The sequence below is a fragment of the Cherax quadricarinatus genome, chromosome 54, assembly GCF_038502225.1.
Source record: "Cherax quadricarinatus isolate ZL_2023a chromosome 54, ASM3850222v1, whole genome shotgun sequence".
Classification (NCBI taxonomy): Eukaryota; Metazoa; Arthropoda; class Malacostraca; order Decapoda; family Parastacidae; genus Cherax; species Cherax quadricarinatus.
The window spans coordinates 11,950,615-11,965,716 of NC_091345.1; the positions used below are offsets into that span (position 1 = coordinate 11,950,615).

The window sequence follows — 15,102 nt, forward strand, 5'->3', positions numbered from 1 at the left end:
TCCTGCCTCCACTACATCGCTTCCCAAACTATTCCACTTCCTGACTACTCTGTGGCTGAAGAAATACTTCCTAACATCCCTGTGATTCATCTGTGTCTTCAACTTCCAACTGTGTCCCCTTGTTACTGTGTCCAATCTCTGGAACATCCTGTCTTTGTCCACCTTGTCAATTCCTCTCAATATTTTGTATGTCGTTATCATGTCCCCCCTATCTCTCCTGTCCTCCAGTGTCGTCAGGTTGATTTCCCTTAACCTCTACTCGTAGGACATACCTCTTAGCTCTGGAACTAGTCTTGTTGCAAACCTTTGCACTTTCTCTAGTTTCTTTACGTGCTTGGCTAGGTGTGGGTTCCAAACTGGTGCCGCATACTCCAATATGGGTCTAACGTACACGGTGTACAGGGTCCTGAATGATTCCTTATTAAGTTGTCGGAATGCTGTTCTGAGGTTTGCTAGGCGCCCATATGCTGCAGCAGTTATTTGGTTGATGTGCGCTTCAGGAGATGTGCCTGGTGTTATACTCACCCTTGTTCTTTTTCCTTGAGTGAGGTTTGTAGTCTCTGGCCCCCTAGGCTGTACTCCGTCTGCAGTCTTCTTTGCCCTTCCCCAATCTTCATGACTTTGCAATTGGTGGGATTGAACTCAAGGAGCCAATTGCTGGACCAGGTCTGCAGCCTGTCCAGATCCCTTTGTAGTTCTGCCTGGTCTTCGATCGAATGAATTCTTCTCATCAACTTCACGTCATCTGCAAACAGGGACACCTCGGAGTCTATTCCTTCCGTCATGTCGTTCACAAATACCAGAAACAGCACTGGTCCTAGGACTGACCTCTGCGGGACCCCGCTGGTCACAGGTGCCCACTCTGACACCTCGCCACGTACCATGACTCGCTGCTGTCTTCCTGACAAGTATTCCCTGATCCATTGTAGTGCCTTCCCTGTTATCCCTGCTTGGTCCTCCAGTTTTTGCACCAATCTCTTGTGTGGAGCTGTGTCAAACACCTTCTTGCAGTCCAAGAATATGCAATCCACCCACCCCTCTCTCTCTTGTCTTACTGCTGTCACCATGTCATAGAACTCCGGTAGGTTTGTGACACAGGATTTCCCGTCCCTGAAACCATGTTGGCTGCTGTTGATGAGATCGTTCCTTTCTAGGTGTTCCACCACTCTTCTCCTGATAATACTCTCCATGACCTTGCACACTATACACGTCAGTGACACTGGTCTGTAGTTTAGTGCTTCATGTCTGTCTCCTTTTTTAAAGATTGGGACTACATTTGCTGTCTTCCATGCATCAGGCAATCTCCCTGTTTCGATAGATGTATTGAATATTGTTGTTAGGGGTACACATAGCGCCTCTGCTCCCTCTCTCAATACCCATGGGGAGATGTTATCTGGCCCCATTGCCTTTGAGGTATCTAGCTCACTCAGAAGCCTCTTCACTTCTTCCTCGGTTGTGTGCACTGTGTCCAGCACATGGTGGTGTGCCCCACCTCTCCGTCTTTCTGGAGCCCCTTCTGTCTCCTCTGTGAACACTTCTTTGAATCTCTTGTTGAGTTCCTCACATACTTCACGGTCATTTCTTATTGTCTCTCCTCCTTTCTTCCTTAGCCTGATTACCTGGTCCTTGACTGTTGTTTTCCTCCTGATGTGGCTGTACAACAGTTTCGGGTCAGATTTGGCTTTCGCTGCTATGTCATTTTCATATTGTCTTTGGGCCTCCCTTCTTATCTGTGCATATTCGTTTCTGGCTCTACGACTTCTCTCCTTATTCTCCTGGGTCCTTTGCCTTCTATATTTCTTCCATTCCCTAGCACACTTGGTTTTTGCCTCCCTGCACCTTTGGGTAAACCATGGGCTCATCCTGGCTTTTTCATTATTCCTGTTACCCTTGGGTACAAACCTCTCCTCAGCCTCCTTGCATTTTGTTGCTACATATTCCATCATCTCATTGACTGGCTTCCCTGCCAGTTCTCTGTCCCACTGAACCCCGTTCAGGAAGTTCCTCATTCCTGTGTAGTCCCCTTTCTTGTAGTTTGGCTTCATTCGTCCTGGCCTTCCTGCTTCTCCCTCCACTTGTAGCTCTACTGTGTATTCGAAGCTTAAAACCACATGGTCACTGGCCCCAAGGGGTCTTTCATATGTGATGTCCTCGATATCTGCACTACTCAAGGTGAATACTAAGTCCAGCCTTGCTGGTTCATCCTCTCCTCTCTCTCTTGTAGTGGTCTTACGTGTTGGTACATGAAGTTTTCCAGTACCACCTCCATCATCTTAGCCCTCCATGTATCTTGGCCCCCATGCGGGTCCAAGTTCTCCCAATCGATCTCCTTGTGGTTAAAGTCACCCATGATCAGGAGCTTTGCCCTGCATGCATGAGCTCTTCTGGCCACTCTAGCCAGTGTGTCAACCATCGCTCTATTGCTCTCGTCGTACTCTTGCCTTGGCCTCCTGCTGTTCTGTGGTGGGTTATACATCACTGCTATTACCACCTTGGGACCTCCAGAGTGAAGCGTTCCCGCTATGTAATCACTTTCTTCTCCGCTGTCTCCTCTCTCCAACTCATCAAAATTCCAGCGATTTTTGATCAGCAATGCCACTCCTCCACCCCCCCCCCTGTTCCCTCTGTCTTTCCTCAGGATTTGGTATCCCGTTGGAAAGATGGCATCTGTTATCATACCTGTAAGCTTGGTTTCTGTGAGAGCTATGATGTCCAGTGATGCCTCTTTGACTCTTTCATGCCACTCCTCCCACTTATTTGTTATTCCATCAGCGTTTGTGTACCATACCTTCAGTTTCCTTTCCAACACTGTGGTTTGGGGGGCCTGTGAGGGTGGGAGACCTGGTAGCATACTGTGGGATTCTATAGCTCGGTGTTGGGTGGAGGCTGTGGGTATGGATTGTAGTGTGTGTTGGGATGGTGTGATAGGTTGTATGGTTCTGAGAATAGTTGTGTGTGTGCTTGCCCTTGCTGTTCTGTTCTGCTCTGACTGACCTCTGCTGGTTCCATCCTTGTCTCTTTTTCTAGCTCCTTTCGCTTTTTTGTCCTCTCCCTCAGCTGCTGTCGTTCTGATTTTGTTCTGTCTCTGTCTAGGAACACCCTCTTGTACTCTTCCGAGTATTTCAATCGTGGTTTCTCTTGGAGGATCCTGTTCCGCACTGTTTCCGTCCTGAGAATCAGCTTGATTGGTCGGTTTCTCCCCTTCGAGTACCCCCCTATTCTCTGAAAATTTACAATCTCGTCCATCTCTTCACCTATTTCCGTGATGATTTTCTCAATCTCCTTTCTTTCTTCCTGCTGCCTTTCAGTGTGTGTCTTTTCCTCTCTCTCCTGAAGCCCATGGATGAACACTGATTTTGCCCTTTCCTCCTCCCATTGCCTCACCCTCTGTGACTCTGGATCCTGCCTGTATGTGGTCAGTTTCTCCCTTGATTTTTCCAGTGGCTCTTGATAGCATGGTTGTGCCTCAGCATTCGACCTATCACCCTCTCCATCTGCAACCAGCTGTTCTTCCCTTTCACTCCTTGGCCCTCCTTGGCAGGCTGATATGACCTTAGCATAATTCATAATTCCTTAGTTCCTGTTCGGCCTCGCAGCTTCATATGCCGTGTCTTCTCTGGTCACTGTGTGTGTGTGTGTGTGTGGGTGTGTGGGTGTGTGGGTGTGTGGGTGTGTGTGGGTGCGTGTGGGTGTGTGGGTGTGTGGGTGTGGGTGTGTGGGTGGGTGCTGGGGGGGGTGAAGGCTGGCAGTATAATCCCAGCAACTTCAAAGACTCACAAATTCATTACTTATTGCTACCAAAGCTTGAAATTTGTGTACTCCAGTAGTACCTTTGAGTGTCAAAAACATGCCAATGAAAATAGTATCATTATTAGTAGTAATAGTAATAGTAGTAGTAATTTTATATTACTATTATCAGTGGTAGTAATTATATATTATTATTATTAGTAGTAGTAGTAATAATTTTATATTATCATTATTAATTGTTATCATTAACATTTTTCAACCATTTAATTCAAATTATGTACGTACAATGTCAAGAATAAGAGGTGCCAATAGCACCTACACATTCCAGTAACATTTCCACGGGTAGTGTTGAAACTAGTGTACATAAAACTGAGCACGGAACACCTGCATTTGTCACTCGGTGCGCTAAACATTACCTCGTAACAGTTCACCACGGCTGAAAATCTCAAGCCGATCGGATGAAGCGTTCCGAAGATATAAACGAGAGGCTTACATGGAGGGTGTTACGGGGGTCAGCGCCCCCCGCGTCCCGGAGTTATTGGAAGGCGAGAATACTGTAGTTTACAGTGTGTTACCTCTGGCGTAAACTCATGCAAAAATACAGTTTTAAATCGTGAAAATTAAAAACGCCCTAAAAACGTAGCAAAGCGCAATAAAACGCAGTAAAACGCAATAAAACATAATAAAACACAGTAAAAAATTAGATTTACACCAAACAACTTGAATTCACAGCGTCACCCTTTTTATGGAGTACATAAGTGTTAATAGTTTGAAACCGATCAGAGGAGACATTCTCCAGATTATTATAGTTCATTCCGCAAACGGAATGAACTTTAATAATCTAATGGTTATAATCATAATTTTTAAATGAGTGGAAGGGGTAAGCCAGCGGAAGGCGTCGGTCAGATGACTAAAACCTCCATTGTGAGGCCATCATATGACTAAGACCGGCGTCAGGAAACACTTGTCCTGTTTCCTAACAAACCAAATATATTCAATATAACAGAAATACAAATGAAACACCAATTTACACGCAACATAGACAAGATAATGGCGCCGTACACCAGTAACAGCGCCAGTAATCCCGACGTACACCAGTAACTGCGCCAGTAATCCCGACGTACACCAGTAACTGCGCCAGTAATGCCGACGTACACCAGTAACAGCGCCAGTAATCCCGACGTACACCAGTAACAGAACCAATAATGCCGACGTACACAAGTAACAGCGCCAATAATGCCGACGTACACCAGTAACAGCGCCAATAATGTCGACGTACACCAGTAACAGCGCCAATAATGCCGACGTACACCAGTAACAGCGCCAATAATGCCGACGTACACCAGTAATAGCTCCAATAATGCCGACGCACTCCAGTAACAGCTCCAGTAATGCCGACGTACACCAGTAACAGCTCCAATAATGCCGACGCACACCAGTAACAGTGCCAATAATGCCGACGCACACCAGTAACAGCGCCAATAATGCCGACACACTCCAGTAACAGCACCAATAATGCCGATGCACTCCAGTAACAGCGCCAATAATGCCGACACACTCCACTAACAGCACCAATAATGCCGACGCATTCCAGTATCAGCACCAATAATGCTGACACACTCCAGTAACAGCACCAATAATCCCGACACATTCCAGTAACAGCGCCAATAATGCCGACGCACTCCAGTAACAGCACCAATAATGCCGACGACACACTCCAGTAACAGCGCCAATAATGCCGACGCACTCCAGTAACAGCACCAATAATGCTGACGCACACCAGTAACAGCGCCAATAATGCCGGCACACTCCAGTAACAGCGCCAATAATGCCGACGCACTACAGTAACAGCACCAATAATGCCGACGCACTCCAGTAACAACACCAATAATGCTGACGCACTCCAGTAACAGCACCAATAATGCCGACGCACTCCAGTAACAGCACCAATAATGCCGACGCACTCCAGTAACAGCACTAATAATGCCGACGCACACCAGTAACAGCGCCAATAATGCCGACACACTCCAGTAACAGCGCCAATAATGCCGACGCACTCCAGTAACAGCACCAATAATGCCGACGACACACTCAAGTAACAGCCCCAATAATGCCGACGCACTCCAGTAACAGCACCAATAATGCCGATGCACACCAGTAACAGCGCCAATAATGCCGACACACTCCAGTAACAGCGCCAATAATGCCGACGCACTCCAGTAACAGCACCAATAATGCCGACTCACTCCAGTAACAGCACCAATAATGCCGACACACTCCAGTAACAGCACCAATAATGCCGAGGCACTCCAGTAACAGCACCAATAATGCCGACACACTCCAGTAACAGAACCAATAATGCCGACACACTCCAGTAACAGCGCCAATAATGCCGACACACTCCATTAACAGCGCTAATAATGCCGACGCACTCCAGTAACAGCACCAATAATGCCGACACACTCCAGTAACAGCACCAATAATGCCGACACACTCCAGTAACAACGCCAATAATGCCGACACACTCCAGTAACAGTGCCAATAATGCCGACACACTCCAGTAACAGCGCCAATAATGCCGACACACTCCAGTAACAGCGCCAATAATGCCGACACACTCCAGTAGCAGCGACAATAATGCCGACACACTCCAGTAACAGCTCCAATAATGCCGACACCAGTAACAGCGCCAATAATGCCGACACACTCCAGTAACAGCGCCAATAATGCCGACACACTCCAGTAACAGCGCCAATAATGCCGACACATTCCAGTAACAGCGCCAATAATGCCGACACACTCCAGTAACAGCGCCAATAATGCCGACACACTCCAGTAACAGCGCCAATAATGCCGACACACTCCAGTAACAGCGCCAATAATGCCGATACACTCCAGCAACAGCACCAATAATGCCGATGCACACCTGTAACAGCGCCAGTAATGCCGACACACTCCAGTAACAGCGCCAATAATGCCGACGCACTCCAGTAACAGCACCAATAATGCCGATGCACACCTGTAACAGCGCCAATAATGCCTACACACTCCAGTAACAGGGCCAATAATGCCTACACACTCCAGTAACAGCGCCAATAATGCCGACACACTCCAGTAACAGCGCCAATAATGCCGACACACTCCAGTAACAGCGCCAATAATGCCGACACACTCCAGTAACAGCGCCAATAATGCCGACACACTCCAGTAACAGCGCCAATAATGCCGACACACTCCAGTAACAGCGCTAATAATGCCGACACACTCCAGTAACAGCGCCAATAATGCCGACACACTCCAGTAACAGCGCCAATAATGCCGACACACTCCAGTAACAGCGCCAATAATGCCGACACCAGTAACAGCGCCAATAATGCCGACACATTCCAGTAACAGCGCCAATAATGCCGACACACTCCAGTAACAACGCCAATAATACCGACACACTCCAGTAACAGCGCTAATAATGCCGACACACTCCAGTAACAGCGCCAATAATACCGTCACACTCCAGTAACAGCGCCAATAATGCCGACACACTTCAGTAACAGCGCCAATAATGCCGACACACTCCAGTAACAGCGCCAATAATGCCGACACACTCCAGTAACAGCGCCAATAATGCCGACACACTCCAGTAACAGCGCCAATAATGCCGACACACTCCAGTAACAGCGCCAATAATGCCGACACACTCCAGTAACAACGCCAATAATGCCGACACACTCCAGTAACAGTGCCAATAATGCCGACACACTCCAGTAACAGCGCCAATAATGCCGACACACTCCAGTAACAGCTCCAATAATGCCGACACCAGTAACAGCGCCAATAATGCCGACACACTCCAGTAACAGCGCCAATAATGCCGACACACTCCAGTAACAGCTCCAATAATGCCGACACATTCCAGTAACAGCGCCAATAATGCCGACACACTCCAGTAACAGCGCCAATAATGCCGACACACTCCAGTAACAGCGCCAATAATGCCGACACACTCCAGTAACAGCGCCAATAATGCCGACACACTCCAGTAACAGCGCCAATAATGCCGATACACTCCAGCAACAGCACCAATAATGCCGATGCACACCAGTAACAGCGCCAGTAATGCCGACACACTCCAGTAACAGCGCCAATAATGCCGACGCACTCCAGTAACAGCACCAATAATGCCGATGCACACCAGTAACAGCGCCAATAATGCCTACACACTCCAGTAACAGGGCCAATAATGCCTACACACTCCAGTAACAGCGCCAATAATGCCGACACACTCCAGTAACAGCGCCAATAATGCCGACACACTCCAGTAACAGCGCCAATAATGCCGACACACTCCAGTAACAGCGCCAATAATGCCGACACACTCCAGTAACAGCGCCAATAATGCCGACACACTCCAGTAACAGCGCTAATAATGCCGACACACTCCAGTAACAGCGCCAATAATGCCGACACACTCCAGTAACAGCGCCAATAATGCCGATACACTCCAGTAACAGCGCCAATAATGCCGACACCAGTAACAGCGCCAATAATGCCGACACATTCCAGTAACAGCGCCAATAATGCCGACACACTCCAGTAACAACGCCAATAATACCGACACACTCCAGTAACAGCGCTAATAATGCCGACACACTCCAGTAACAGCGCCAATAATACCGTCACACTCCAGTAACAGCGCCAATAATGCCGACACACTTCAGTAACAGCGCCAATAATGCCGACACACTCCAGTAACAGCGCCAATAATGCCGACACACTCCAGTAACAGCGCCAATAATGCCGACACACTCCAGTAACAGCGCCAATAATGCCGACACACTCCAGTAACAGCGCCAATAATGCCGACACACTCCAGTAACAACGCCAATAATGCCGACACACTCCAGTAACAGTGCCAATAATGCCGACACACTCCAGTAACAGCGCCAATAATGCCGACACACTCCAGTAACAGCGCCAATAATGCCGACACACTCCAGTAACAGCGCTAATAATGCCGACACACTCCAGTAACAGCGCCAATAATGCCGACACACTCCAGTAACAGCGCTAATAATGCCGACACACTCCAGTAACAGCGCCAATAATGCCGACACACTCCAGTAACAGCGCCAATAATGCCGACACACTCCAGTAACAGCGCCAATAATGCCGACACACTCCAGTAACAGCGCCAATAATGCCGACACACTCCAGTAACAGCGCCAATAATGCCGACACCAGTAACAGCGCCAATAATGCCGACACATTCCAGTAACAGCGCCAATAATGCCGACACACTCCAGTAACAACGCCAATAATACCGACACACTCCAGTAACAGCGCTAATAATGCCGACACACTCCAGTAACAGCGCCAATAATACCGTCACACTCCAGTAACAGCGCCAATAATGCCGACACACTTCAGTAACAGCGCCAATAATGCCGACACACTCCAGTAACAGCGCCAATAATGCCGACACACTCCAGTAACAGCGCCAATAATGCCGACACACTCCAGTAACAGCGCCAATAATGCCGACACACTCCAGTAACAGCGCCAATAATGCCGACACACTCCAGTAACAGCGCCAATAATGCCGACACCATTAACAGCGCCAATAATGCCGACACACTCCATTAACAGCGCCAATAATGCCGACACCATTAACAGCGCCAATAATGCCGGTCGGATGAGACGTTCGCAGTTTACCAACGAAATTTTGAAAAAAAATAGAAAAAATAAGGAAAAACAAAAAGGAGAAAATAGGCTACCTACTGAGAGGTATTCCTTCAGGGGGATACCAAGTAAACACCTACCTTGTAAACACATACTAAGTAAACACAACTAGTTAACACATACCATGTAAGCACATACCTAGTAAACAAATATATATTAAGTACATACCTGTTGAGCAGGTACCTAGTAAGCAGGTACCGAGTAAGCAGGTACCTAGTAAGCAGGTACCTAGTAAGCAGGTACCGAGTAAGCAGGTACCGAGTAAGCAGGTACCTAGTAAGCAGGTACCTAGTAAGCAGGTACCTAGTAAGCAGGTACCGAGTAAGCAGGTACCGAGTAAGCAGGTACCTAGTAAGCAGGTACCGAGTAAGCAGGTACCGAGTAAGCAGGTACCTAGTAAGCAGGTACCGAGTAAGCAGGTACCGAGTAAGCAGGTACCTAGTAAGCAGGTACCTAGTAAGCAGGTACCGAGTAAGCAGGTACCGAGTAAGCAGGTACCTAGTAAGCAGGTACCTAGTAAGCAGGTACCGAGTAAGCAGGTACCGAGTAAGCAGGTACCTAGTAAGCAGGTACCTAGTAAGCAGGTACCTAGTAAGCAGGTACCGAGTAAGCAGGTACCTAGTAAGCAGGTACCGAGTACGCACTAACTTAAGGTTGTATATTACAGATGTCTTCTAGTTCTTACCCGGGTATGGCTCAACCATTTAGTATGACTCATCCCACCTCCAACATGGCCGCCATGCGTCAGGATTCAATGAGTAAGTTGCCATAGAGTTATCCGGACATAGTTATCCTGACATACTGCACTTATCCTGCTATAATTATCCTGTCAGTTATCCTACCATTGAGTTATCCTGCTGCAGAGGAATCCTGTTACAGAGACTCCCTAACTGATGGTTATCCTGCCATAAGGTATATCCTTGTTCCCCTCCCTCACTCACCGTTGTACCCCTCACACGTTTGTTCCCCTCACACGTTTGTTCCCCTCACACGTTTGTTCCCCTCACACTCCCATGTTTCCCTTGACTCTCACTCTCCTGCCCCGGCACGCAGATATACCTTTTCTGATATTTTCTTTTCATTGTGGCATTTTATCACACGCACAGCATATATATATATATATATATATATATATATATATATATATATATATATATATATATATATATATATATATATATATATATATATATATAAATTTACCGCTAATTTACATTGCGTGTTTAGTCTTAGCTTATTAGCTTAAAAAACAATAACGTTTAGGTAAATTCAAAGGGAGGATTTTTTTTTTTTTTAAATCTAGACGCCTGAAATGTTTAACATTGGTCGCATCAGAATTTTTAGTATATTTTTTATATATAAAATATTGATTGATTTGCGTATAGAACAAGAAAGGTGAAAATTAATTATTGTTTTTCTTCATAAACCTTTTAAAAGATTTACGAAGAGAAAGGTCACCAGCGAAGTCCAGCAAAGAAACAAATAAGTTCTCAGTGGTCACTGCCATTACTCCCTGAGGATCCCCTCCCCAAGTGTCCCCTTCCCTTCTGTCCCATCCCCCTAGAGTCCCCTCCCACTCCTACCTCTCCCATGTGTCCCCATTCCCCACTACCTACCTCCATCTCCCCAGCTCCCTGTCTCCACTTCCCCCGCTCCCTACCTCCGATTCCCCCCTCGTAACCTATCAAACTAAGCCCCGCCCACTGCTGTTGTTGTCATGACGACCGCCTAAGCCCCGCCTCTGACGACATTAGACTCCGCCCCCTCGCTAGCCTCACTGTCTGACGTGTGGTTGCGGAGAGTAGTCTGCTCTTCCACTGCCCATACTCAGCAGTGTTCTACCACTATTATTTTTGGAGTTGGTCGCTCTTGGAAAGCTCTCATGATCTGGGTCACTCTTTGGGAAGCTCTCTCGTGAGCTGGGTCACTCTTGGGAAGCTCTCTCGTGAGCTGGGTCACTCTTGGGAAGCTGTCTTATGAACTGGGTCACTATTCGTAAATTCTTTATGAGGTGGGTCACTCTTGGGAAGCTCTCATGAGCTGGGTCACTCTTGGGAAGCTCTCATGTGCTTGGTCACTCTTGGGAAGCTCTCATGAGCTGGGTCACTCTTGGGAAGCTCTCATGAGCTGGGTCACTCTTGGGAAGCTCTCATGTGCTGGGTCACTCTTGGGAAGCTCTCATGTGCTGGGTCACTCTTGGGAAGCTCTCATGAGCTGGTTCACTCTTGGGAAGCTCTCATGCGCAGGGTCACTCTTGGGAAGCTCTCATGTGCTGGGTCACTCTTGGGAAGCTCTCATGTGCTGGGTCACTCTTGGGAAGCTCTCATGAGCTGGGTCACTCTTGGGAAGCTCTCATGTGCTGGGTCACTCTTGGGAAGCTCTCATGTGCTGGGTCACTCTTGGGAAGCTCTCATGAGCTGGGTCACTCTTGGGAAGCTCTCATGTGCTGGGTCACTCTTGGGAAGCTTTCATGAGCTGGGTCACTCTTTGGAAGCTCTCATGTGCTGGGTCACTCTTGGGAAGCTCTCATGTGCTGGGTCACTCTTGGGAAGCTCTCATGAGCTGGGTCACTCTTGGGAAGCTCTCATGTGCTGGGTCACTCTTGGGAAGCTCTCATGTGCTGGGTCACTCTTGGGAAGCTCTCATGTGCTGGGTCACTCTTGGGAAGCTCTCATGAGCTGGGTCACTCTTGGGAAGCTCTCATGTGCTGGGTCACTCTTGGGAAGCTCTCATGAGCTGGGTCACTCTTGGGAAGCTCTCATGAGCTGGGTCACTCTTGGGAAGCTCTGATGAGCTGGGTCACTCTTGGGAAGTTCTCATGAGCTGGGTCACTCTTGGGAAGCTCTCATGAGCTGGGTCACTCTTGGGAAGCTCTCATGTGCTGGGTCACTCTTGGGAAGCTCTCATGAGCTGGGTCACTCTTGGGAAGCTCTCATGAGCTGGGTCACTCTTGGGAAGCTCTCATGTGCTGGGTCACTCTTGGGAAGCTCTCATGTGCTGGGTCACTCTTGGGAAGCTCTCATGACCTGGGTCACTCTTGGGAAGCTCTCATGTACTGGGTCACTCTTGGGAAGCTCTCATGAGCTGGGTCACTCTTGGGAAGCTCTCATGAGCTGGGTCACTCTTGGGAAGCTCTCATGAGCTGGGTCACTCTTGGGAAGCTCTCATGAGCTGGGTCACTCTTGGGAAGCTCTCATGAGCTGGGTCACTCTTGGGAAGTTCTCATGAGCTGGGTCACTCTTGGGTAGCTCTCATGAGCTGGGTCACTCTTGGGAAGCTCTCATGAGCTGGGTCACTCTTGGGAAGTTCTCATGAGCTGGGTCACTCTTGGGAAGCTCTCATGAGCTGGGTCACTCTTGGGAAGCTCTCATGAGCTGGGTCACTCTTGGGAAGTTCTCATGAGCTGGGTCACTCTTGGGAAGCTCTCATGAGCTGGGTCACTCTTGGGAAGCTCTCATGAGCTGGGTCACTCTTGGGAAGTTCTCATGAGCTGGGTCACTCTTGGGAAGCTCTCATGAGCTGGGTCACTCTTGGGAAGCTCTCATGAGCTGGGTCACTCTTGGGAAGTTCTCATGAGCTGGGTCACTCTTGGGAAGCTCTCATGAGCTGGGTCACTCTTGGGAAGCTCTCATGAGCTGGGTCACTCTTGGGAAGTTCTCATGAGCTGGGTCACTCTTGGGAAGCTCTCATGAGCTGGGTCACTCTTGGGAAGCTCTCATGAGCTGGGTCACTCTTGGGAAGTTCTCATGAGCTGGGTCACTCTTGGGAAGCTCTCATGAGCTGGGTCACTCTTGGGAAGCTCTCATGAGCTGGGTCACTCTTGGGAAGCTCTCATGAGCTGGGTCACTCTTGGGAAGCTCTCATGAGCTGGGTCACTCTTGGGAAGCTCTCATGAGCTGGGTCACTCTTGGGAAGCTCTCATGAGCTGGGTCACTCTTGGGAAGTTCTCATGAGCTGGGTCACTCTTGGGAAGCTCTCATGAGCTGGGTCACTCTTGGGAAGCTCTCATGAGCTGGGTCACTCTTGGGAAGCTCTCATGAGCTGGGTCACTCTTGGGAAGCTCTCATGAGCTGGGTCACTCTTGGGAAGCTCTCATGAGCTGGGTCACTCTTGGGAAGCTCTCATGAGCTGGGTCACTCTTGGGAAGCTCTCATGAGCTGGGTCACTCTTGGGAAGCTCTCATGTGCTGGGTCACTCTTGGGAAGCTCTCATGTGCTGGGTCACTCTTGGGAAGCTCTCATGAGCTGGGTCACTCTTGGGAAGCTCTCATGTGCTGGGTCACTCTTGGGAAGCTCTCATGAGCTGTTCATCACTTAGCTGATGACTTTTGACTGTGACGTTTCATGTATGAAACATTAGCACATCCCAAGAGTGATGTTTCACACACATCCCAAGAGTGATGTTTCAAACACATCCCAAAAGTGATGTTTCACACATCCCAAGAGTGATGTTTCACACACATCCCAAGAGTGATGTTTCACACACATCCCAAGAGTGATGTTTCACACATCCCAAGAGTGATGTTTCACACACATCCCAAAAGTGATGTTTCACACATCCCAAGAGTGATGTTTCACACACATCCCAAGAGTGATGTTTCGCACACATCCCAAGAGTGATGTTTCACACACATCCCAAGAGTGATGTTTCACACATCCCAAGAGTGATGTTTCACACACATCCCAAGAGTGATGTTTCACATATCCCAAGAGTGATGTTTCACACACATCCCAAGAGTGATGTTTCACACACATCCCAAAAGTGATGTTTCACACACATCCCAAGAGTGATGTTTCGCACACATCCCAAGAGTGATGTTTCACATATCCCAAGAGTGATCTTTCACACACATCCCAAGAGTAATGTTTCACACACATCCCAAGAGTGATGTTTCACATATCCCAAGAGTGATGTTTCACACATATCCCAAGAGTAATGTTTCATACACATCCCAAGAGTAATGTTTCACACATCCCAAGAGTAATGTTTCACACATCCCAAGAGTGATGTTTCACACACATCCCAAGAGTAATGTTTCACACACATCCCAAGAGTAATGTTTCACACATCCCAAGAGTAATGTTTCACACATCCCAAGAGTAATGTTTCACACATCCCAAGAGTGATTGATGTCTTCATCAACAGCGCCTCGAAGACAATGTGCTAACTTACTGTGAGGTATAACCGTCTGACAGACACAACACTGATACAAGACACAGGGCGACACAGCATTGATACAAGACACAGGGCGACACAGCATTGATACAAGACACAGGGCGACACAACACTGAGAAGCACAAGACACAGGGCGACACAACACTGAGAAGCACAAGACACAGGGCGACACAACACTGATACAAGACACAGGGCGACACAACACTGATACAAGACACAGGGCGACACAACACTGATACAAGACACAGGGCGACACAACACTGATACAAGACACAGGGCGACACAACACTGAGAAGCACAAGACACAGGGCGACACAACACTGATACAAGACACAGGGCGACACAACACTGATACAAGACACAGGGCGACACAACACTGAGAAGCACAAGACACAGGGCGACACAACACTGATACAAGACACAGGGCGACACAACACTGATACA

At 48.2% G+C, this 15,102-nt stretch overlaps 1 protein-coding gene across 2 annotated transcripts in view; it reads left to right on the forward strand.

The window, feature by feature from the left end:
• Positions 1-15,102, forward strand: part of LOC128699068 (homeobox protein unc-42-like) — a 259,437-nt gene that overhangs the window by 240,862 nt on the left and 3,473 nt on the right. For both annotated transcript variants that reach the window (XM_070096598.1, XM_070096599.1), the window contains exon 5: positions 10,151-10,241. In XM_070096598.1, coding sequence (XP_069952699.1) covers positions 10,151-10,241 — 91 coding nt within the window. The remainder of the gene's footprint in view (positions 1-10,150; positions 10,242-15,102) is intronic.